At 36.6% G+C, this 27,469-nt stretch overlaps 1 protein-coding gene across 1 annotated transcript in view; it reads right to left on the bottom strand.

The window, feature by feature from the left end:
• LOC149220645 (uncharacterized) overlaps window positions 1-25,477 on the bottom strand; it is a 67,617-nt gene extending 42,140 nt beyond the window's left edge. The window contains exons 1-3 of the mRNA XM_089387153.1: window positions 25,393-25,477; window positions 25,169-25,297; window positions 24,750-25,070 (exon numbers count right to left, since the gene is read on the bottom strand). Of these exons, the coding sequence (XP_089243279.1) occupies window positions 24,750-25,070; window positions 25,169-25,297; window positions 25,393-25,413 (471 nt within the window). The 5' untranslated portion in view covers window positions 25,414-25,477. The remainder of the gene's footprint in view (window positions 1-24,749; window positions 25,071-25,168; window positions 25,298-25,392) is intronic.
• Window positions 25,478-27,469: the final 1,992 nt, after the last annotated feature.

The raw sequence follows: 27,469 nt of genomic DNA, 5'->3' as shown, positions 1-27,469 counted from the left end.
CCATCTAATGTACCATTTCGAATCATAGTGCAAACTTACAAAATGGTCATGGTTGGTACCATCATAGATGAAGGGGCTTCTATGAGTATCCTTTCCTCAACTACTTGGAAAGCACTTGGTTTGCCATCGCTTTTGCCTGAGATGTGAAATCTGACAGGCTTCGATAAAGGAACCAGTCGACCGTTAGGGATCCTTCCAAGTTTTCCTATAACTTTGAGAAGGAAAACCATTTATCTGAACGTAATGGTAGTCCAAGGACCTTTAGATTACAATATACTCCTTGGGCGCGACTACATTTATAGCATGGGAGCCATCATCTCCTCACTCTTTCGAGTAATGTGTTTTCTGCATGAGGGTAGAGTGGTCCAACTCGTAGACCAGCTTTCATTCCCCAGTTCACACATAGCTAATAGTCAAATGCCATCCTTAAATAGTCTTTTTTCACAAGGAATGTCTCATCAATCTCTAGTCCATCCACCTGATGAGTGCGAGTGATTCGATGGTCAAGACTGAAACCCAGGGGGCATACACCCTAGCCTGCTTCGGTAGGAAAACTTCAGGTATAGGGTAGGTTTACGTAGAGGATATATGACTGATCTGACACACACGTCCATTTAGGAAAATGGGATTAGACCAGAATAAGATACCTCTGTTAGAAGGTAGGACTTTTGTGATAGAATAAATGTTTTGTCTGCAAATTGAAGGGTAACCTGAAAAGGTAGGCCTTTCTCGATAGAACAAGTGTTTTGTCTACAAATTGAGGGGTAGCCTTGGAAACTCTACTTCGCTATAGCTGGGGGCATGCAAACTCTTTTTGTGAAAGTGAAAAGAGACCATTTATTTTCTTAGTTTGTAGGTTCTTAACCCTTTAAACTCATAGGATTGGTCGTTCCTAGCTTACATAATAAAAGGAGTCGAAGCATAATTTCGAATGGTGCAAGCTCCCTAAAAAATAAACCTATTGATGAGACATCCTTATTATACGACTGGCACGAACAGTTTTACGTGAAGTTCAAGATCATTAAAAATTAAACCTAGCAGTGAGCATATGTTCCACCAAAGTTTAAGATCATTAAAAAATGAACCCACCTCCGACAAATAACCATCATGAATGCATTATCATCAACTTTTGAGCCTTGATCATGTTCTTACCATCACCTCCACTTTGTTGTTGTCAATCATTCACCTCCATTTGATTGTTTACCCATTTTTGAGGAACAACTATGACGAGTGATCCTATTAGCCACCTTTTACACTGCTGTGATTGGAAAGTTCTAAACCTTACCTGGAACTAGCTGCTATCTGAAAACATCACTTGTTCCTCAAAAAACGAGTCTCCTTTAAGCTCTTTTCATCTGACTCATAAAATATGAAAATATTGCCAAGCGATTGGCCTCTCCAGCTTGTTAAAGTGATTAGAAGTGCTATCCCTCCTCTATATTTTAATCTTTTTTGGACCTGAGGTAATATTACACAAAAAGATCGAGCGTTTGTCTTGTTCGGCTCGTTAAAACTATCGAAAAGTCATCCCTTTGGCATTGTTTTATACTTTTTCAGACTTAAGGGATTATATTACTAAAAAGGAATAATGGAGTCTTCTTTCCGTCTCTTTTCAGACTCTCTAAAATTGAAAAGGTCTGAGTTATCCTTGTAGTTAAACTCGTTAAAACAAGAGCGACAAACTTGTCCATTCAGACAAGAGCGAGTTTCACTGTTGCTAGGCTCGTTAAAACATAGCAACGGGTTTGCCAGAAGGAAAAATTATAGAACAAGCATATGTTATCCTCGTCAAGCTTGAAAAAAATAAAGAGGTACTAGTCAGAAATGACTGGGGAAAATTGGGAAGAAAACTTGAAGAAACTTTATTGGTAGCAGGTCGTTCTTGAACATGACACTTTCACTCCATCATCATGATTGAGTCGGGTTGGGTTATTCCGTTCACCGGTCATATCACCATTGATCCATTGTACCATCCACTTTTGGGGTTAATGCTACCAATCCATTTCAATGTCGCCAATATGTTCAAGAGAATTCGCTCAGAGAATTCACCTACCCAGCTTGTGTCTCATCCGCTACAATACCTTCACACTTCATTCTTTCATGACCGCCACCCTGAACCTTGTATCATTAGATCGTTTTCACCTCTACAAAATCATTTGCTCCATCCCGTGTCATAGATGTGGGATCCATTAATGCCCTCCTATGACGGGTCACTTCTTGTCGACATCAGCTCATTATCCAAGAAGCTGACCTAGGGACAACCCTTCCAGTACTTTGAAGCTTGCATGCCTCAATGGCAAGTTTCTCACTTCCGGTGACAGGTTTACACTAATGGCCTTCGACTGAAATATTTTGCGTGGTGTTCGACATCAACTCATGTATTCAAACCACATTAATTGTACTACAGTACCTTGAGGGTAATCATCATCATCAGTGATTCCTCTCATGTCTGTTAACAACTTACATCATTGGCTGGTAATCAGACGATGTCCTTCCATGTTCGACATCAGAACATCTTTTTCATATGGATCGACTTGTACTTTTGGGGGAAGATTGAACAAGTTTTGAAGATCCCGGATCTAGTTTCATCCATCTAGGCCGCGATATAATCAGGAAAATAAAGACATCAAATGTACATCATTGTTGCATAGATAATCATCCAAACTAAGGGATGATGGCTCTACCAGAATCATCAGTCTGCACACAGACAGTTGTCTGTCCTATGTACATGAAAATGGATTTATCAAACTGAGCATGGGAATGCCCGCCTCAGCTAGATCATGAAAATGTTATGAAGATAATGTATTGTATTGTGTCTTATTACAGGCCACCTTCCAGTGAGAAAAACCTTGGATCCTCATTATAAAGCATTTCACCCGACATCAAAAGATTTACGACCTCATGCTTTAGGGGGCAACTTTTATAGACATATTTTGGCACTGCAACCCCAATCACATATGTCCATAAACCAAGGGCTTCTATGTCCCTACAATTTTTGTTTCATACCCTAAAGGAGCAAGGTTAGTTGATTACATCATATCCCAGAAGTTGTCCATGAAAAGCTACTCAGTACTGGTCAAAGAAAGACCATACAGACTGCTCAGTGCTAAAGGTGCGATGCATCTCACCTACCACATGCAAAAAGTGTGATGCATACTGGAAAGCCCTTCTATAGGGTGCGATGAATGAGAGCAGACAAATGGCACAAGCAGTTTGCTAGGTGGAAACCCAGAGAATCTTCTAGAAATTGCTCATTTGACACTTGCCTCTCTGAGTTTGCCCAGGGATGAGTAAGAGATCTAAAATCTCCATGTGGAACCAGGAACTATCAAAGAGATGAAACTAATCAAAATCCCCGAAGCTGACTCACCCCCCTACAAATATCTATAAATGGATCCCTCATCCAAGAGATCCAAAGGTTGGAATTGGGTAATTTGCGAAGAGGTGCTGTTGGTTTCTCTTTGAAGACATTGTTGGGTGATCTTGCTTTGTGTGAGGTGAAGAGGGCTTTCAAGCTGGGAGGATGGTGCTGGGTCAGACCAAGTGGTTGTAATCCTCTCTTCTATGACTTTTACTAATAAAGCTATCTCAGTTTTCCTCCATATTCTTGTGTATATTTGAATATTGTGTTTGTTGTATGCATTTGTATGGTCAATACATATCTGATCCTATATTGTTTACAGTGAAAGATATCTATACTTTCATGGTGTTATGCTACTGTGAATCTACAGGTGCTCTTTGAAGCTGGACAAGTAAGGAAGCAGTGGTGAGATTCTGTCAAAGGGGAAAGGAAACAAGCAAGGAGCCAAGCGGAAGACTGAGGTTGGTACTATCTGCTTCTATCTCATCTCTCTCTCGTAAAGGAAAAACAAGTCACTTTAATCTGTTTGTTTCTAAGATAGCTACCTGTCTTAGTGGGACTAGCAGCTTTGAATAGACACTAGATTTCCCGATAACAAGAAGAAACGTTTTGACTCATAGATTCTTCATTACTACCAAATATGATATCATCAACATAAATAACAATAATTAGTAGTTTATCATCCTCAATTTTTGTGTGCAAGTTGTTGTCTGCAAATGCTTTTATGAAACCTTGTTGTTGAAGATATTTATCAAGATGATAATATCATGCCCAAGGAGCTTGTTTTAGCCCATATAAAGCCTTTTTGAGTTTGCATACAAGGTTTTCATCATTCCCCAAAATGAATCCTTTTGGTTGTTCAATATATACTTCTTCTTCTAGATCTCCATTATGGAAAGCAAATTTTACATCCATTTGATAAACTTTGAAATGTTGAAAACTTGAAAATACAAGAAACATTCTTATGGCTTCAAGTCTAGCTACGGGTGCAAATGTTTCTTCAATGTCTATACCTTCTTGTTGAGCATAACCTTTACAAACAAGTCTATCTTTGTTCCTAATTACCTCTCCATTTTCATTCAATTTATTTTTGAATATCCATTTTGTCCCAATAACATTTTTATCATGAGGCTTTGGAACCAATTCCCAAGTATCATTCTTTTCAATTTGATCAAGTTCTTCATCCATGGCCTTAACCCAACATTCAACTTTATTAGCTTGATTTCAATTTTGTGGTTCAATGGTGGGTAATAAAGCTGGATAACTAGGAGATTCTACAAGGGTTCTTCTTGTTTGTACTCAAAATTCCTTTTCTCCTAGAATTTGAGTTTCTAGATGATTCTTTTGAACATCCCTGGATCGAGCCTTTTCTTTGTCTGGTGTGTCTTCTCCTGCTACTTCATTAGTTTCTTCATCTATATCATTGTGATTTTATGTGGGAAATAATTCATCGTCATCGTCCTATTTTGCTAATGTTACATTTTTTGTATCTATGCATGCTTCATCAATCATAACATCAATGCATTCAACAATTTTCCGAAGTCTCTTATTGTAAAATTTGTATCATTTGTTTCTAGATGAGTAACCAAGAAGTATTCCTTCATCTTCTATAGCTTCAAACTTACCAACTTTTTCATCATTATTTTTTATGAAATGTTTGCTTCCAAAAACTCTAAAATGCTTTATTTGGGAGGCTTACCATACCAAAGTTCATACAGAGTTTTATCACTATTCACATGAACATGAGCCTTGTTGAGAATATTTACTGCGATATGTGTAGCTTCACCGCAGAAGGTGTTAGAAGTTCCAGACACATCAATCATAGCATAGGGCATTTTTTGAATAGTTGTATTAATTATTTCTGCCACGCCATTTTTTTGAGGAGTTCTAGCTACAAAAAAATGTATTTTTATGCCATGTTGTTCACAGAAATCATAGAATTCATATGATATGTATTCGCCTCCTCGCTCAGATCTAAGACATTTGATTTTGAGATCTAATTCCTTTTCAAATAATTCTTTTAAGACTTTAAATTTATCAAATGCTTCATCTTTGTGTTTCAATAAAGGTCCAGCACATTCTAGAAATATTGTTCTCCACGAGGTGAATTTTTCTTTATTGGTCCACCCAAATCAATATGTATAAGTTTAAGAGTCTTACTTTCTGATCCTTCTTTGGCATTGAATTGAACTCTGGTTTGCTTCCCGAATTGACATGAATTACATATGGTACTTTCTGGTAGGGTGATGTTGGGTAAATCACAAACATATTTGAGACTACTTGATTTTCTTATTTGAGAGAAGCTTATATGTATGAACCTTCTTTTCCATAAAAAAATTTCCTCTGCCTTTCCTAGGTAACATTTTCTTGACCACCTTTCAATATATACAGATTCCTTGGGGTTCTTGTTCCTTTTATTATGGTCTTTGTTATGTCAAGTTCACGAACCACACATTATTTTGATCAGAATATCACATCATTTCCTTGGTCACACATTTGTCTAACACTCAAAAAGTTATGCTTTAATCCATCAACATACATAACATTACCATATTTAACCTTTTCTTTTAGAAAAACATAACCTTTACCCTTAATGATAGCTAGTGAGTCATTTCCAAAAGTGACATTCTTTTCTTTCTGTTATCTCAAAATCAGGCCCTGGAAGGCTGCAGACCAGGAAGACTTCAAGTAACTATTTCAAACCAATCTTTTAGCTAAGGCTTAGCCTCCTCAGCCTGAGAGGGCTCTCTCAAAGGGTTAATGATTTAGATTAAAGATATGAATAGATGGCTAACTCTATGGTTTCTAATTGTATATGTTTATAGGTTGAAAGATGAAGGTTGGCTACCATTGGGCTATGGAGTCAAAGTATGTTCAGTACCACAGCAAGATCAGCTTAACATGAAGTCAGGGCATAGAGAGTTTTTATACATCAACAAAACAAAGATACAATGCAAGGAAACACAGTTTATAAATACATGAAGGAAGTTAGAGCATCATTGATGAATTCTAAGTAACATGTATTCATACCACTGCAAGTAAGTGAAAGAGGAAAGCCATGAGACAATAGGACATTAAAAACCCTCTTTGAATCCTGAGTAGTGAAGCCAAAACATTCTACCTAGCATGGAAGTCAAGGCATTATAGAGTTCAAGTGCAGAAATGCAAATATAAAACAGTGAAACACAGTTAGTTTATCTATGAAGGAAGTCAGAGCATCATTGATGAATTCTGAGTATCATAAGTAAACTTCACTGCAATGTAAGTATTGGAAGATGCCATCAAAACAAGAAGATACAAGAACTCTTCATGAATCTTGAGTTGTCTAAGTAGAAATTCTGCATTAGGTTAAAAATATACACAGTCTGCACATAGAGCAGCAGTTGAGCCAAAAAGTCTCCAACCCTTTGCTAATTCGACCTCTTGCTCTATATAAAGCATTTAAAATTAGGATTCCATCATCCCTCATCAAGAGAATTCGAATTTGCCATCAGTGACACCTATTCTAACCATAAAACCAACCATTAATTAGAACTAGCTGTTAACTAGGAGTGCTAGTGACCTAATACAACTAGGAGTGTAACTCCTTATTATGATTACAACATCCTTATCTAAACATTTAAAACATTCTTTGACACCTAACACTCCATGAGGTCGAATTTGATGAAGCCTCCCACGTGGTCATCTGACTGCTGAAGACAAACCCTAGAAATTAGGGAACATGTTTCCTTGTTTTTAGGTTTAGAATCCCTGAAAATGGCACGTGGGACAGAGCCTTTATCTCCTCATCCATGACACATTTTATGAAACTGAAGGAGGTTTTTGTAGCCCATGTTGTCTAGAACAAAAACCTCTCCTGGTTTTTTAAAACATTCCTCCCGCTGTTCAGAATCTGTCCTTGAAAAACACGTGTCAAACAGGAAACTGTCCCTTGCTCTGTTCTGGCTGAAACATAGGTGATAACTTCTCGTAAAAAATGTATTTGGAAAAACTGAAGGAGGTTTTTGTAAAAAATTCCATGCTGAACAAAAACCTCTTTTGGTTTTTTGAAACACTACTCCAGCTGCCCAGAATAAGTCTTTGAAAAACAGTTGTCAAATAGGAGATGAAAAACTGCACCTACAACAGTTTCGTAGCGCAACTTTGGTCACCCTTTTCTCCCAGCTCATAATCAATTTGAAGAAAGTGGAAGAGGTTTTTTCACTTTAGTATCTTAGGAATGAAAACCTCTTTCAATTTTCAGAGATAAGGTTTCAACTACTCAGAAACGCGTTTAGACGTTGACTGGTAAAAACAAGAAGACAGTTTGACTGATAAGTTGACTGATAAAGTTTGGAGTTCAAAAATGTCTCTCCTTTTTTGCTTTTGGTCTCCACAAGGATCTTCTTTGATTACACAAAAATGTATTTAAGTACCATGTTCTTCATGTGCTGTAGACCTTGTTCATGCACCCCTGTGAAAATAAAACCTCTTCAACGCTGCCTGAAGTATGATGAACAATAGTAGCTATGATCACTTTTATAACAAATGGCTTATGGTTCATATATGCTTTTCCTTTGCCCGTTTTTCCCTTGCTGGATGCTTGCATTGTGCAAATGATCATTCTTCAGAAACTCCCTTTCAAAAAAGGTTTTCCTTTTGTCCCTCAAAATTGGTTAACTACATCAAAATAGGCAGCTACAGCAAAATAGGCAGCTACAGCAGTTTCGTAGCGCAAGTTTAACCACACATTTCTCCCACCTCAGAATGGAATTGAAGAAACTGAAAGATGTTTTTGTAATTCAACATGTTAGGAAGAAAAGCCTCTTTCAGTTTGCAAAATTGAGTTCTCAGCTGCTCTGGAAAGCTTCTGGAAGTTACCTAGTAAAACAGTTTTTTCTGCTGAAACAGGCTGCTACAGGGGTTTCGCAGCGCGCTGCGAAAACACTGATTTCGTAGCGCAAAACAGGATTTTTACACTGTCTGCGCTACGAAAACGTGGATTCGTAGATAGTTTCAAAATTTCTCCGAAATTATGTGAAATATGTCTTCTAAACACATGGTGAGGCTTCTAGGACATGGAATGAGGCTATCAAACTTTATTTGAAGATGGACATGAGACTCTAACCCTATGACTTAGACTTTAAAACATAAAAATGACTTGACCATGACTTGACCATGACTGATACAAGAATTGAGAAACCATGTAAGTTGTCCAAACTTTTTAAGGAAGTTTTACAGTGATAACAGTGGCTCCACTAGGGATAGTGTGCCCTTGTGGTACATTAAGAACCTGTAGCTCTAGTGCCGCTATCCGTCCTTTAGATGAAAACTTTGAACTTCTGCCCAATTTGCTCCTCAAGCCTTTAATTATTTCTGAATGAAGAATTCCAACTGCACCTACTGAAGCAGATGCTCAGTCACCTTGAGCTTATTTTCACTTTCCTACCTACCTACCCTATTAGCTGCAAGCTCCACTTGTAGCTCAAGCAACATGATACTTCCAATAAAGCCAATCAATTGTCTTCTCTGATATTGGAGGCTCTTGACTGCATTCAACCTCAAAATAACCATGGTAGTGAGATGACCACATTAACTCATAATATACTTGATCTTCATAATGCAAATGAAAATGAAAGACCGGAGTGCAAAGCTTATCCATATATTCACTTATAGGGTCAAAGAATACATGGTTATGTCGATGATTCTCATAACATTCTATATCTTCAAACAACTGATCCTCAGCCACACCAAATTTATTTGATATGCTATCCAACTGCCTTTCTAAATGATGCCCACAAACAATGTAATTTTCCTCACTATTGTGATCATTATTTGAAGTAAGCTGCTGCAAGGAATTACAAAATTGAACAACCTTTTCCTCTGCCTGAGGGCTATAAAAGCTATTTTCCAGTACTTCTTCTTGCTGTTTGCAATCAATTTCATACTCATAATGATCTAAAGCCTGACAAATCTGCTGCATCTCTACATTAATCTCAGAGGATGTAATATGATTTTCATAAGTAAACCCCTGCTGATCTTCATGCTGCATTTCATGAGATGTTATACTTTCTTCTTGGTGTTGAAATGCATTGTTTTGAAGAGCCTCTAAAATTTCTTCATCCATAAATTCATCATCATCATAACAATCCTCCAAGTACTGAATAAGACTTAAAGAATGTCTACAGCAATCCTTAAGCAGCAATAAGGAAGGATAACCTTCTTTATACATTTCACAGAATTCATCATGAAAACTAGCAAGCGAATATATTGAACCATTTTCCAGACTTTTATACCAAGACCATGCTTTTCCTTCTAAAGTGGTCATAAACATTTTCATGAGACAATCTTCAGGGAAATGAACCTTAAGACTGCGTATATGCATATGGAATTTAACCAAATGAAGAGCAGCATCATCTTTCTTTTCATCTTTGAATATTGGAAGATCCTCTAACCAATCAACCTTTGGCATAGGATTTGGAAAACCAGGGATATGAGACCGATTCATAGGAGCATACCTGGCATTCATTCTTGCAGTGGAATTCATCTTGTAACTTCATCAAGCTACTGATCTTCTAGCAGTGGAGTCAACTTCCAATTTCTTATTCGATGTGTGGAGTCACCAAGGTAGTTTTGCAGCCTCAAAAAGATGTCTGAGCTCTTGCTACCTTCAGAAGTTCAGCCATTGATTTCGGGAATGAATAATCTTCAGGCTCCCGGCAGACGCACCAAAATGTTATCTCAAAATCAGGCCCTGGAAGGCTGCAGACCAGGAAGACTTCAAGTAACTATTTCAAACCAATATTTTAGCTAAGGCTTAGCCTCCTCAGCCTGAGAGGGCTCTCTCAAAGGGTTAATGATTTAGATTAAAGATATGAATAGATGGCTAACTCTATGGTTTCTAATTGTATATGTTTATAGGTTGAAAGATGAAGGTTGGCTACCATTGGGCTATGGAGTCAAAGTATGTTCAGTACCACAGCAAGATCAGCTTAACATGAAGTCAGGGCATAGAGAGTTTTTATACATCAACAAAACAAAGATACAATGCAAGGAAACACAGTTTATAAATACATGAAGGAAGTTAGAGCATCATTGATGAATTCTAAGTAACATGTATTCATACCACTGCAAGTAAGTGAAAGAGGAAAGCCATGAGACAATAGGACATTAAAAACCCTCTTTGAATCCTGAGTAGTGAAGCCAAAACATTCTACCTAGCATGGAAGTCAAGGCATTATAGAGTTCAAGTGCAGAAATGCAAATATAAAACAGTGAAACACAGTTAGTTTATCTATGAAGGAAGTCAGAGCATCATTGATGAATTCTGAGTATCATAAGTAAACCTCACTGCAATGTAAGTATTGGAAGATGCCATCAAAACAAGAACATACAAGAACTCTTCATGAATCTTGAGTTGTCTAAGTAGAAATTCTGCATTAGGTTAAAAATATACACAGTCTGCACATAGAGCAGCAGTTGAGCCAAAAAGTCTCCAACCCTTTGCTAATTCGACCTCTTGCTCTATATAAAGCATTTACAATTAGGATTCCATCATCCCTCATCAAGAGAATTCGAATTTGCCATCAGTGACACCTATTCTAACCATAAAACCAACCATTAATTAGAACTAGCTGTTAACTAGGAGTGCTAGTGACCTAATACAACTAGGAGTGTAACTCCTTATTATGATTACAACATCCTTATCTAAACATTTAAAGCATTCTTTGACACCTAACACTCCATGAGGTCGAATTTGATGAAGCCTCCCACGTGGTCATCTGACTGCTGAAGACAAACCCTAGAAATTAGGGAACATGTTTCCTTGTTTTTAGGTTTAGAATCCCTGAAAATGACACGTGGGACAGAGCCTTTATCTCCTCATCCATGACACATTTTATGAAACTGAAGGAGGTTTTTGTAGCCCATGTTGTCTAGAACAAAAACCTCTCCTGGTTTTTTAAAAAATTCCTCCAGCTGTTCAGAATCTGTCCTTGAAAAACACGTGTCAAACAGGAAACTGTCCCTTGCTCTGTTCTGGCTGAAAAATAGGTCTTGGGACAGAGGTCATAACTTCTCGTAAAAAATGTATTTGGAAAAACTGAAGGAGTTTTTTTTGAAACAATCCATGCTGAACAAAAACCGCTTTTTTTTTTTTGAAACACTACTCCAGCTGCCCAGAATAAGTCTTTTTAAAACAGTTGTCAAACAGGAGATGAAAAACTGCACCTACAGCAGTTTCGTAGCGCAACTTTGGTCACCCTTTTCTCCCAGATCATAATCAATTTGAAGAAAGTGGAAGAGGTTTTTTCACTTTAGTATCTTAGGAATGAAAACCTCTTTCAATTTTCAGAGATAAGTTTTCAACTGCTCAGAAACGCTTTTAGACGTTGACTGGTAAAAACAAGAAGACAGTTTGACTGATAAGTTGACTGATAAAGTTTGGAGTTCAAAAATGTCTCTCCTTTTTTGCTTTTGGTCTCCACAAGGATCTTCTTTGATTACACAAAAATGTATTGAAGTACCATGTTCTTCATGTGCTGTAGACCTTGTACATGCACCCCTGTGAAAATAAAACCTCTTCAATGCTGCCTGAAGTATGATGAACAATAGTAGCTGTGATCACTTTTATAACAAATGGCTTATGGTTCATATATGCTTTTCCTTTGCCCGTTTTCCCTTGCTGGATGCTTGCATTGTGCAAATGATCATTCTTCAGAAATTCCCTTTCAAAAAAGGTTTTCCTTTTGTCCCTCAAAATTGGTTAACTACATCAAAATAGGCAGCTACAGCAAAATAGGCAGCTACAGCAGTTTCGTAGCGCAAGTTTAACCACACATTTCTCCCACCTCAGAATGGAATTGAAGAAACTGAAAGATGTTTTTGTAATTCAACATGTTAGGAAGAAAAGCCTCTTTCAGTTTGCAAAATTGAGTTCTCAGCTGCTCTGGAAAGCTTCTGGAAGTTACCTAGTAAAACAGTTTTTTCTGCTGAAACAGGCTGCTACAGGGGTTTCGCAGCGCGCTGCGAAAACACTGATTTCGTAGCGCAAAACAGGATTTTTACACTGTTTGCGCTACAAAAATGTGGATTCGTAGCTAGTTTCAAAATTTCTCCGAAATTATGTGAGATATGTCTTCTAAACACATGGTGAGGCTTCTAGGACATGGAATGAGGCTATCAAACTTTATTTGAAGATGGACATGAGATTCTAACCCTATGACTTAGACTTTAAAACATAAAAATGACTTGACCATGACTCGACCATGACTGATACAAGAATTGAGAAACCATGTAAGTTGTCCAAACTTTTTAAGGAAGTTTTACAGTGATAACACTTTCTTTAAAGCATTGTATGAAATATGTTTATCTTTATCACCTGTCATGTGTTTTGAGCATCCGATACCAATGTACCATTGATTTTCTTGTCCTTCTGCAAACAATTCTATGCCACAGCTTGCAGACTATAACTCCTTCCTTTTCCATACCTTAGAATTTGTTGATATTTGGTCTTTTTGAGATGTTGGCTGTAATTTTCTCTTGCATTCAGATTCTTCATGTCCAAAGTTATTGAAAAATGAGCATTTAGTTTCTTTTTTAAGAGGTGAGAAGTTATTATAAGTGTTCTTCTTGACTCTTGTCTCATACCTTTGTTTTCTTGCTTCTCTAGTCATGATGGTTTTGTATGCAACAGATTGAGCAACATTATGACCAAAATTATGACATGAGAAACATTTTCCATTAAAGAAAAAATTTATGTGATCATATAATCTTATGGTGTTGTTTGCCTTTTGACTGGTGCCTTTTTTGTTGTTCATCCTTGGATTAGAGTGAGCATGATTTACTTGTGGAATTCCTTTATTCTTTTGTTGAGCACTAAAGATTTGTTGACTGGTTTTTACTGCATTTAGATAGCTTATGGTGGTGGCTGAAGAATTTTCTGTTTGAGATGTTTCTCCAGTGTATCCAAGACCTGTCTTCATAAGAGGAGATCATTGTACCTTGATAATTTCATCTAAGGTTTCAAATCCTTTAGAAAATCTAAGATTCAAAGTTTTTATTTTCTCAAGTTCCTTTCTTAGACTTACTACTTCACATTCTAACTTCTCATTATGATTTTCCTTTTCTATGAGTTGATGTTTCAATGTATTATGGCTACTTTATTTTCTTCCAAGAAAATTTTGGTTTGATTAATTTCTTCAAAGAAATCGTTTTCCTCTAAAGCATCCACAATTTTATCATTAGATTCATTTGTATTTTTCTCAAAATCCATGAGTAATTTAAGATCTTGATCAAATTCTCCTTCTTCACTATTTGACAAGACATCACTATCTTCATGAGTATAATAACTTCTTCTATTGTTAAACCATCTCCTATTACCTTTTGCAGTATCCTTCCCTTTGTCATGGTTGTCTTTATGAGGACATTTAGCATCATAATGACCAACTCTACCACAAGAAAAACATTTGAAGGGAAGCTTACCTCTGAACCTTCTGGTGCCCAGTTGAAGTTTCTTTACAAAGTTCACCTCGTCTTCTTCTGATATACATCTTCATTGCTTGTGGTGTTCCTTTTATTTTCCTTTTCCAAATGCTTTAAATGTGACTTCTCTGATTTCTGAGGGACCTCCTTTCCTCATTTCAAAAGCAGCCAAGATCCCATGAAGTTGAACAATGGTAAGAGTCTAAAAATCCTTCTTCTCTTCAATGACAGACACTTTTGACTCAAAGTTAGGAGTTAGATATCTTGAGATTTTCTCTACTAAAGTGGTGTCCTTTATTTCCTCACCCAGATTTTTCATGTGATTTACAATATCATCTATACATAGAACGAAACTAGTAATACTTTCATCATCATACATTTTGAGAGTTTCATATTGAATTCTAAGAGTTTTGTGTTTAGCACTTTTTACCTTGGTATCACCTTCATAGCTTTGAATGATTTTGTCCCATATTTATTTTTTTGTGTTTAACTGCATAACTTTGACAAAGTCTGATTCTGTCGAACTTCCCAATAATGCATTGATAGCTTTGGCATTGGTTTCATATTTCTTATTTTCTGTTGCATCTATGGGAACTACGGATGGATATTGGTAGCCTCCTTCCAAAATTTACCAAACATATGCTCCAAGGACCGAAGATAGGATTTTGTTCTTGTCTTCCAATATATTAAATTATTTCTATTGAAGAGTGGAGGTCTGATAGATGTCATTCCATCTTGATTGTTCATCTTGGGAGATCTTCCTTCAGGTAATAAAGCTTCTTTTGAATGACCTGCGCTCATACCAATTGTTGGGAAAAATACTGAGATGGGGGGTGAATCAGTATTTTAAAAACTCACAATAATAATTTTCTTTTCTGAAATATGTATGCGATTGTACTGAACCCAAATCGTGTATGTATGCAACTATTATAAAATAAACTAGCGTATGCTTAGTAAACTTGTAAAACAACTAATTATTTATCTATTAAACTTAAACCAGAATGTAAGAGATTTATCAGGCATTTGATAAGCAGTAAGTAGGTGCAGTAAGAATAGAATAAAGTATCACACATAAGAAACACACATGAGCACCAGGATTTAAGGTGGAAACCCAATGTGGGAGAAAACCATAGCTTTAGTCGTCTCAGTATTCAAACTTATTAATATCAAAAACTTCTTAAATTCTTTTACTGATGTAGACTCATGCCAATACATAGGCACCCAACTATTGAAGTCTACAACCTTCACTCATTCTCCATCTCTTACTGGAAGGGAGCTCCAGTCCCCTGATCTGATTACCGGCTACTACTGGCAATAAGATTCGACTTGCTCACTGAAGGCTCCAACCCTCAGCAACATCTGTGGACCAAATTTCATAAATTTTCACACTGGATCCACCTGCTTTAATACATCACAACTTGTATATCAATTGAAGAAAACACCAACTTAATTCAAACAGAGCAGTGAGATCACTGTAACTAGAACATAGTATTGAACCCAGAATACTGCATCAACACAGAGAATCAACTGCAACCCTAATCATTCATATGCCAACATGTATACACTACTTCACTTAAGTAAACCCGCATGTATACATGCTTTTCTGTAGAGAAACCTGTGTACAGATCTCAATATACTAAAAAGTTGTAATTCTGAATCAGACATAGAGTTGATCAGAGTTATTTTGAAATATTCTGCTAGATTACAAAACCCTCATATAGTTAGCTGCATCAATAATCTCTTCATCCAATCAACATGTAACCAAATTCAACTTCATCATTCAAACAGTTCTACTTCAGACATTATCACTCAACCCAAATCAACATGAGCACATCATTGAAAAATAACAAAGATACAACAACATTTATCAGGTTGATCAGTAATTTATGAACATAAACCCTTCCTTTATGTACACGAATTTGAAAAAATGAACCCACGTGTATACGTGACTTAACCAAGGCCAACCTGTGTACAAATCTACAAATTGTGACCTAAAATTGCGCAACTCTTCAGAACTTTAGAAAGAGTTACCCAGATCATAATAGTGAGAGATTAAAAAATGCATCAATACTTAGATCTAGTCAATCCATGAGCATATCCTACAATGGAAAGTCATTTTAGGTCTCATGATCTTGATCCATCATTGTATTCATTGGTGCATAATTATTTCAGATCTATGTGTCAACTATGGCCCTTACAATGCAAATATACTTTAGACTGAAGTATTCATCAAAAAAACCCTTTCACATGAACACTTAGCACTTTTATCTTCACCTCCTTATATAGTTAGAGCCTTAGAAAATACCATGAGTCAAAACTAAACTAGTGCTGGTGGAATCTTGGACAGGATCAAGTAATTGTTACTGCGCTCAATATTGTGGGCTTATACCATGGTAAGGATCCTTCGTATTCTTAAATTAGTGCGTCGGCATGTATGGTACTTTTCTTATTTGTACCTATGTGTATATGCGATTTGGCCTTGACAAATCTGCGTATAGATCTTCAAATATTCAGCTTTATCAAACTTCTGATTCTGATCTGTAAAACTTTGTCCCATCATTCTATTATTCTGTTCCATAACTTTGTCATCTCTGAACTGACCTGTGGATTCATCTAGTTACCATATACTTGTTCTACTATAAGTGAGTTTCCATCAAGGACAACACATGCATAATAATTCCAACACATCCACCTTCCCAGCACTTCCTTTCACCTTCCCTACCTTCCTACATATTTCAGCTAAGTTTCCTGTAGTAAACCACGACATCCTGTAGTATCTACATGAAATCCTATAGCAACTATAGGAAACCCTGTAGCAGCCTGTTTTAGACTATTTTGGGAAAAAACAATGACCAGAGCATAGGGTAGGCCTTCAACTTGACCTCCATCCCCCTCAGTGCCTTTTTTGACCGGTTTTCCCATACCTTCTTCCCCTGTAACTGATCATCTTGATTAGTTTAACATTTACATTTCTAAATTGAAAACCAAAAGATTCTTTTATGCAATATTTAGCTAGTGCATGCATATATCAATCTTAACAATATTAGGATTATTTCCATTCCTACTTATTCTAGATAACTAGATGATAGACTGCAGGTTAAATTAGGTCTCTTCTACAAGTGATGTGTGTTAATTCCTAGCTAGGTGATTTCATGTCATTTTCATAACACTCTCTATTCAACACTTTCATTTCCTTAACGTTGGAAAGCATTTACTTTCTGCTTTAAAAATAGCTTTACATTCACTGTTAGTAGTTAGCCTCCTTTTAGTCAATAGAAGATTGGTTTTAAAAATCTTGGTGGTCTATCGCAACAATTGAGAAGTGACAAGAGTAGACTGTTTCTTCTGTTGTGTATATAGCATTGTCACCTCCAAGTTTGTATGAACCCCAGGTTGATAAAGTAAATTTGATCACCCTAGGAGTTGTAAAATCCTTGCTGCAATACTGGTTCTCATCACATGAGTCGATTCATGATTGAGCTTCTTCATACACATTGAGTTGCCGCTAAGCATCCTTCGAGATATTTTGCATCAGATTATCTATTCTTGGTATGAGATATTCTTCCTATGATATATGATTGTATGGATATGATGATGTTTATTGGGGTTGTTATTGATGTGATGAGCACATATGAGCATTGTCTTAATATGAGATATGCCATGATGATAGGTCCGTAGCATGACCAAGGTTGAGTATGATGTTGCTAGCATGACTATCTATGAAGTAGGATGAAGAAGCGTTTGAAGAGATGTTTGAGAAATTTTTGAATATGACATGGATACATTGCAATGCCATAGAGAGGCAAAGAATCCCATATATATAGTTGGGACTGAGGTACTTTCATGTATTGAGATAATGCAATTGTACAAGACAAACCTTGGCTTGTGTTTGACAGCCCCTTGAGTGGGATGGTGATTATGGTGTCCTTTTGTGATTTATATGATTATTTATGTTCTAACATGATATTTGATTTGATGTCTTGTATGAACAGGAGATAACTGATATGGATACATCATGATTACCTGATACAAGTACGATGATATGAGTATGATGAGAAAAGCATTGATCGAGGAAACTGAGCCAAGCTCTTCCTGCCCTGTCTGAGCTCCTAGGGTATGGAATTGAGATAGAGGGCTCCTAGAGTTGAGGGAACTCTGGAAAATAGGGTATCACCCTTATCTATTACCCATAGGGTTGGAGTAGTAGCTCACCCTATCTTGGTCTTTGCAAAGTATTCCCTAGTTGGCATCATACCCACAAGCTAGGCTTGTTGGGATTATCCCTCCCCATCTGGACAACAGTAGAGGAAGCTTGGCAACATGAGATCCTTACCTTTGGTAAGTCGGGTATCTCAACTAAGATATTATTATGATGCAGGTGTTCTACCGCATGACTATTGAGGGTCATTCCTGGGAAGATAAGTAATTACTAGGAAGATCGTTAGACAATACGATGAGTTGAGTAGTAGCTCCCCTATATCACCTATTGTTCGATATAGGGTCGTAGTAATAGCTCCCCCATGAGATTTTGGGTTGAGTAGTAGCTCCTCCATGTGGTTCCAAGTTGAGATTTTCTCCCTAGTGATATCCTCTTCAATGATGATACAAGTAGTAGCTCATCGATAGATATTCCAGGTAGTAGCCTGCTGACTTATATTCTTGGTAGTAGCCCGTTGACAACTATTCCACGTAATATCTCATTGACACATATTTTGGGTAGTAGCTTGTTGACATATATTTCTGTTAGTAGCCTATTGAAAAATATTCAGGTAGTATCCCATTGATAAAGATTTTGGGTTGTAGCCAGATGAATAGAGGGTGGTATCTTAAACTCCTCTCTAGTAACAAATTCTTCTTCTTTTAGATTCGATAATATTCAACACATGAGCAGGAAAAATCAAGAGATAAGAAGGAATAAGTAATATATGTACATTGATGATTTAAGATGATGAGATCCTTGGGATGGGATGTAGGATGAAAAGAAGGTATTTTGATCGCAGGTCAGATATTAGCAAGTGGAATTATCCCTAGTTGAGAAGAAATGTTAAAATTATACAATTGCGGTCAAATTAAACTTTGGAAAACTCACATGATGGAGATAATTATTGTGTTGAAATCCTCTTTTCGAGAGGACAAAAGTCAACCTAAAGATCACCTCCTTTGGACAAGCAGAAGTTGGTTTTTAAATTTATTTTCAGGTTGGCCCTATGCATATGTACAATTGGATAGGTTGGCCTTAACTTCAAGTGGACCCTCATGGAATTATATAAACAGAATAGACCTCAAGGTCATTTGGACACATTGATCAGTCCATCTTCTCATCTCTTCTATTGTTTGGTTCGCATAGGTCTGATGGAGAAAGTTCACACAAGGGTCCGAAACTACAAGGTTGAAGCTCACACGAATATAGGGTTTCTATTTCACGATCGTTGGCTCATAACTAAGAATTCTTAGCCCTAGACTCATGCACAGAGTGGTCAAGGTTGCTTCTTGGAAGCCTTAGATGTTCACACAATAGCCTGAAGGGAGTGTCTAGGATTTATGAAGTAGACCAGGAAGATAGGTCCCCAGACATATGCACAAAGTGGTCAAGGGTGCGTCTAGGAAGCCTTAGATGCTTGAATCATAGCCTGAAGGGTGCATATAGGGGTTTGATGCAATTATGAGTGTATTTTTCCACAATCGCACACATATAGTTCACCAAGGAGTGTCCAGGATTACCATAGTCGCTCACACAACTCCTCCATGCATTTGGGACTAAAATATGAAACTTCAGTACTTTGAATCTCAGTGATAATAGTGTGTAGCAGTAGGTTATAGAAAGTGACAGTACATTACAGTCCTCAGAATCATGGTTTTGAATACAAGCATGTTTAAGTTAATTTCATGGATGTTCTAGTTGTTGTGAAGATATGTAGCATTGTGCTCTCTTTTGCTAAATCATTTGATGACAACATATAAGAAGAATAATTTACAAGGCTTTCCCCATAGTTGGTTTTTCCATTATCTTTGACCAATCCTAGTGTCTCTATGCATTGTTGATTTTCTTCTATTTTTCCTTTATGTTTTGATGCATTGATGATGATGATATTTTTCTTTATACTTAGTTGCATATGATGGTGAATAATGACGTAAATATGAATAATGTCATGATGTTAAGGGGTGAACTTAGTGTGTTAATGAATAAATTCAATTATCAAAGAAAATAGCAATATAGCCCTAAGAAAATTGAACATGGTATCGAAGTTGGACTAAAGGAAAGCAATGGATATCACCCCAATGATGACACCACTGAAGAAAAGAAAGAAGAGGATGGTGGAGATCTAAAAGAATTCTCAGGTTTGAAGAAAAACTTAGGCAACTTGGTTATTACGGTTATGGTTTTAGAGAAACCTTGGTTTATGGAAAGGATATGAGATATGAAACCTAGCATGGTCAATGTGAATATGATCAAGCACTTGTGAAAGATTAGATGAAGCCCTAGATGAGATAGCCATTAGGAGGATTGGTTGGTTAATTGAAGGCAACATTGGTATGTGGAAAATGGACTTTGATGACTCTTGAAGGATAGAAAGGATCACCTCTCATTGAAGATAAGTCTTTCTTGACCTATGTTTCTTCTGAATTTTATTTAGACTTGCGTGATTCCTACGTGTATTTGAGTATATAGATGTTTCTAACCTACATGATGAGATGTGATAAGTGGATCCTTCTTGAGGATCATTTGAAATGCAAGAAATATGGCTAGAGTTGGAAAAGGTAAAGAGGCACTATATGAAAATCTGACAAAGTGCTACAAGATGCCTATGTCTAATGAGAAGGTGCAAAGGTATTTGAATACCACAAGGTATGCATGGCATGTTACATCGAAAGGCTAGGTAAGCCCTAAGGCTTAGGTAATACCCTCTTGAACTGTGCATTGTGCAGGCTTAGGCCTTAGTTCTTGCTCTTCACCTCTTGAACTGCACAATTGTGCAATCCAATCGACCAGTTCTAACTCAGTTAGTGATTTTATCAAGCATGTTAAGCTAGGAGTTTTCATACTGATGTCATCATGTCATGAGTTTATTTCAGTTGCATGTATTATATCTTGTTATGACATGATGATGAAGAAGGAGTTGAAGAAGGAGACCATGCTAGAAGACACCTATGGAGTTGCAAAGGAAAGTTGATATTTGAACAAGAAGAAGAAGAGATACTAGTTTCCAACAAAAGATAAAATATTAGGATTGCACGAAGACACCATATCAATCAACCCCTTAGAGGATCAATATAAATAACATGAAATATCTGTTATGAAGATGAAAAGAAAGCAACAAAAGGACTAGCTTGGCAATGCCACATCATCATGAAGTCCCATGTCATCATTGTAAAGAGTCATACCAAGAGTTCATATTGTCTCGCCACATCATTTGTGGAATGTAATTATGTAATTATCCAAAATGAGAAAATGTAAAATATGTATAGGTCCAAGGGTCCCACATGGAATATGAAGAGTCAATATTGGGTTCTAAATTCATATAGAAGCTCAAAGGTCATGTAAGAATTTGAAAATTCATTATAGAAGATCAAATGTCATGAGGGAGGTGAAGAGTCGCCTCATTTGTTATAAATACACCCTCATAACTCAAGAAAAAACACTTTTTGGGCTTGAACTTTCACCTTGGATTCTGTAGCATTAGCATAGGAGAGAAGATCTTTGTTTGGAGAAGTAGGTGGTGACTTAATATTCCACCATTGGGATTAGTGTGGCAACATTGTACTTATATATCTTATCACTTCCACTTAATATATGAACCTCAATGAGGAAACACATTTTCATGCATGTAGTGTGAATATCATAGGACTATTTTTTATATGTTTGAGGTATGTGTTTCATTCATATGTACTAGGGAAATTGAAATATTTCGGCGTCTTTGATACTTATCTTGTTAAAGTTGTGCTGTATTTGGTTTTATGATCATGGTTAGCTTGTGAACTAATTTTCAAACTACCTTATGATCCTCTTATTCTCTTGTGTGTCTCTTTTAGGATGTCAATATTACTTTTCTTCTAGAGGCTCACTAGCTTTCGCCCTATTGTGAAAGTACCTTATATACATCGAAATTATATGCCTCGGAGTGTCAACTTACTTGCTTGTTTCAAATAATGTTTGTATAACCTCTTATGTTAATAATGACAGCCAAGGAAATCCCTAATGATAATGGAAATCAATCGTATTTCCTATTGTCACTCCTGCTCCAATCAATGAGAGGTCTAATTGGGACTTAACATTGGGGAGACCCCTTTCGTTAATAGATTTCTAGCACCTTCAACATGTTCCAATAGAAGAAATCTCATGCATCCTAACAAAATATTCCAAATTTCCATTATACACTCATCAATATGTTGTTATAGTGTTGGTGATAGAAGTATGGATCTGCTCATAGATATACAAAAACAACTTGATACTTTCCTTATGTACTTTTACATCATGTCTACTCTTCTTAACCAACAATACAGGTGTATTCAAATATTTGGTGCCCCAATCTTGGATCACATCAATGGATGTATGTGTTGTTTTCAGAAGTTTCACCATTTTCTATGACCTTTTTGCACTTCATGTATGAGCACCACTACTTCGTGAAGAATGTACATCAAATCATATAATTTTCTCAGTGTCTTCCAAAGGCTTGATCTCCTCTATGGCTACCTTTAACTCCAACCTACTAGTACTAATAGAAGACAACCTTTTATTTTCTCCCATGAGATGTTCAACTTGTTTCCTTAGCAAATCTAACAACTTAATCAATGTTTCATCTTATTTCATGATATAATACGTATTATCCCTAGTGGATTTTTCAAAGGATGCATTCACTGCTATAACTTCTCTTGGATTCTTTTTGGTATTAGGCATGATCACCCTTTCTATATTATAGAAACAAGGTGATGAGGGTCATTTGGGAAATACATTATTTTCTCCTACACTATTCTTCTCTTCAAATTATTTATGGTGAACTTTGATATGTCCATGACCCTATCATCTGGTGGAGAAACTATTCTCATATCGCTGAATGGGAGGTGGACACTAGTAAGAGGAGGTGAAGACTGATAGTTGGTATATTCTATTGTAACACCCTCATCCCACATCTACCCAAGTAACCAACCAACTTGGGTAAATATGCAATGATAGGCCACTATAATGGGATTCAACCTCTTAGGTGACCTTAAGGAAGTGGAATCGATTGAAACACACCACAAAGACCTTCCACATTAGCAAGAGAACTCCCAAGAGCCATCCCAACCACTCAAGTAACCAATCCCTAAGACCAAATGAATTTTTAGACCATTAAACCCCTAGACGCTCCCTTTGTATGGACATGCATGCATCTAGGAGGCTCCAGACGCTCCCACAACATGGCTATGCATGCGTCTAGGGACTTTTCTCCTCAAACCTGTGCATTCGAATTTGAGATTTTTGCCACCTTCTTAGGCCTAGAGCCCAGGTCACTACCTAGAACTCAATGACACTTTCAGAACTGAAATATAACAATAAAATAAGGATACAATTCAATTACTTGAACAAGGATTTGACTAAATCCCTACTAGCCATAACAGTCATTCGGTCAAACATGTCACAAATATGTAATCTATAGGTTTAAATAACATATATGAGAATAGGGGTCTCATACTTATCTGAGAATTGCTAAGAAGCATTGTTCCCTTATATCATTTCTTGCATTATCATCTATTATGTCATAGATACATTGTTCATTCATTTATAAATAAAAATATGAGGAAAGCCATACATCATCACTGTCATAAAAAATTCTTATAACCAGCATCATAACAATAGAAATATCAATGATACATCAACCATAGAATCCACATATAAACCAATACATTTAAACATAAAATGTCAAGGAAAGAACCTCTTATTAATGAATGAAAAATACAACCCGAGATGGGACTACTAGGTTCCACCCAACCATATATTGGATGAGACAAATCTCTCTTTAGCTAATCAGCCCCATGCCATATTGAAAGCATGAATGTGGTAATCAAACCAAAATAACCAACTATGGCATCCTGAGGTTATACCACCTCACCCTCATCAATAGAAACTAGGCTTTACCACAATCCACACAGGATCACTAGGCCAAAACAATAAACATGTAATAATATGATTTACCATGATCTCCACTAAATCACTAGGCCAAAAAAGACATGGATGCCACTGATTTCTCAACCTAATCCGTGAGGATTTTCATTGTCTCATAGTCTCTCAAGATTTACTGCGATCCAAAATCTGATCCAAGGATCACTAGGTTGGCGTCTTGATATCTTGGCGTCTTGATATGCTGGAGTAGCTGTCATCCAACTAACTCCCTTTGGCGGATGAAACAAATATATACCTTCCTTCCTTCCTGCAACAAATAAAAATACCTGTAACTTTCGTAGCTGTAGCTCCCATTCATAACTGGCATCGACCTAAAACGCACGTAACTTTGGTAGGAATTTGAAATGGTATCCACGTGCCCTCACCTAAACTAAAATAAAACGGCACGTGGATACCATTTCAAATTCCTACCAAAGTTACATGCATTTTAGGTCGATGCCAGTTATGAATGGGAGCTACAGCTACGAAAGTTACAGGTATTTTTATTTGTTGCAGGAAGGAAGGAAGGTATATATTTGTTTCATCCGCCAAAGGGAGTTAGTTGGATGACAGCTACTCTAGCATATCAAGACGCCAAGATATCAAGACGCCAGCGCCACCCCCGGGCCGCCCCGCCCCGCCCTACCGGCAGCGGGTCGATTCCGGGAATCGACCCGCCGGTCGGGCGGGGCGGGGCGGCCCGGGGGTGCCGTTGCGCGCCCTCAAGGGTAGTGTAACTTTCATATAATATAAAATGAGACATGTTGCAGATCTTGTCCGCACGGATACGATTTTTTTGGTCATGTGCGCCGGTTGCTCGCAGGAGTCGTTGCTGAGCCTCTGATGCTTCTTCGTTGGTGACTCCTCCATGGACGGATTAATCATCCTGTTCTGAAACTGATCCAACTGCAAGTGATTTATCTTCCTCTTATGGGAAGGCCGCTGCTGATCGTCCATAAATCTGGTGTTCTTCCCATCCTTATCCCCAACTTGTTCATGAGAATCGGAAGGGTGATGGGAAACTGCAGCGCTGGAGTCGGTATTATCAGATCTTCGAGACAATATTCTGAAATTGAAATTGTCTTCTGATCGATTTTCTGGACTGAATATCTACGAGATCAAAAAGAAAAAGCATTAGAACTTTTGAGATTCTTGAAGCCTCATTGAATCCCAAGGCTTAGTTATAAGCTTCCCAAAACCATAAATACCTGGCTTCCATCAACGCGCTTGGTTTGCTTCTGCAAATCTTCATAGTTAGTTATCATGCGCCTCAACAAAGAGTTGAGCTTGCGATTCTCCTCTGCCATGCGATTGATCTCGGTCACAAGAAGAGTCATCTGCATGAATTACAAACCATTCTCTAAGAACCAGACTGCTATTTAGACGATAAATAAATAAACAACACTGGCCATGAAAACATTTGTGAGAGCACCTTCTTTTTGTGGGCTTCCATCTCATGTGCGTTGTCGAAGTTTCAATGTCTCCTACCTCCGTATTGGGAACTCCGGGAAACTCGTAACTCAAACGTAGTGTAGTGTAGTGTAACTTTCATATAATATAAAAAGGTGTTTTTAAAGAATGTTGGAATAGGAAGAAAAAGAGGGTCACCATTATGTGGACGGATAATTTTATGGGTATTTATTACAACTCACATATAGAGGCAGAACACTATTACAACCCATTTAGAGGTTAAACACTATTGATTTAAGTTAGATAAATAATGAGATTAATAGTCCATCGTGGATGAGATGATGATGATGTTAGTAATTTTCTATGAGTGTTTACACATTAGTTTTGACCGATATCCTTTCCTAAAAAATATATGGTGCATGAATTAGGCACGAATCTCATTCCAAACAAACAAAGTGAATGTTCCTTTCGTGGGATTTTGTGGTGAATTAATAATTGAATTGAAGTATGTTTCTTTTCCTTTTTATTTTTGTTAATTAGATTTAATCCAAATCCAAATAATTTCAACACATTTTGGTTAAATTAGTTTTTAGTCATTTTCCCTTCTCATTCTCATTATTGAGTGAGTCAAAATCATAACAAGATGAGTACTCCTCTCAAGATGCACTTATGACGAGAAGATCTATGATCACATCCCTTACCATATGGAATTGCCATACCTCTCTCCTCTCCCAAAACCAATTTTAAAAATACAAGACACAAAGTTAGGATTTGTAAACAATAAATCCTCATAAATATGGAGTCCATGAATACAATATTATACATGTCAAGGAGATGTTTCATCACAAGCAATTTAATCATTCATTGACTAGATGTCATATGCTACTTATATTTATAAGTTACTCAAACGTCATTTCTTTACCAATAACAATGAAGTAAACATAGTTATGGCTGCTCTATAATATCCATAAGAATATATTTTAGATTATTATTTTCTATATATTCTAACTTTCATTATTCATAACTACATGCAAAATTTGGCCATTAGCCAAACATCCATTATTAACCAAGTGAATTTACTAAAACTAAATTTTAAGATCTAAATACGTGAAATTTTTTTCATTGACCAATGTCAACTCTATATTTTCTTTCAGAAGTTTGAACAATAGCATCTTTAAAATGTTGACAACTATGATTATTGGCTTTTGGATTCAACTTATGACAATCTCACTAAGTGTTTTATTCTAAATGTAGTTGTCTATGAGGATGATCTATATTAAAACCTATTAGTTCAAATATTTATATCAAATTTGTTTTCTACATTGCTAGCAATGAGGTCAATTGATGCAAGTTGCAACAAACTATAAATTCTAATCCACAAATTTTAAAACTCACACAACAATTGCACCAAAAACTCATATATAATATTCATTAAAGATCATAATATTTACAATATAATATTATCCTCATTATCATTTACACCTCTCCCACACTCACATACAAATTTTTAGACGATCAAAATGGTTACTTGGAATATGCATCAAATTTACTTGGAATATTACAGTAAGATAGTTTTTCCTTCTATGAATCAAGAGAGGATTCATAATGGAAATAATTAACTTTCTCTTGTTCTTACACTCATACTTCCAATGCTCCTATAGTTCTCCACATACTTACTAATTTATAAAAATCATTCTAAATCTAAAATAGGATCAAGATCCATAATAAGTGGATAAAACCCATTATTTTAGTAACTAATTTGGAAAAATCAAAAGCAAGGCAATTCTTTTCTCTAGCCTAATCCATAATATTCAACGATAATGTTTCTAGAGTCCAACTAATTATTACAAAAGTAAAATCATTACATGAGTAATCAAACTTCCTAAAAAGAAATAGTAATATGTAATAAAATTTATAAAAGCTTGCCGATGCTCCTGCATGAGACTCCCGAAGAACAAAATATTCCCGGACTCCTATCTAGGAGGTCTTTAACCCTTTGCTTTAACTTTTCTTTGGCTGGAATTTTTCGTGATGACTTCAATTTCCTCTAGCATCCCAGGGTTGTCCATTAAATAAATGAAGTTTGGTTTGGTATGCTC

The sequence above is a fragment of the Pinus tabuliformis genome, chromosome Q (assembly GCF_031772625.1).
Source record: "Pinus tabuliformis cultivar Carrire ecotype Pingquan chromosome Q, CPIR1, whole genome shotgun sequence".
In the NCBI taxonomy this organism is placed as follows: Eukaryota; Viridiplantae; Streptophyta; class Pinopsida; order Pinales; family Pinaceae; genus Pinus; species Pinus tabuliformis.
The sequence above is the reverse complement of the archived record's forward strand: the minus strand, read 5'-3'. Positions and strand labels throughout refer to the sequence as shown.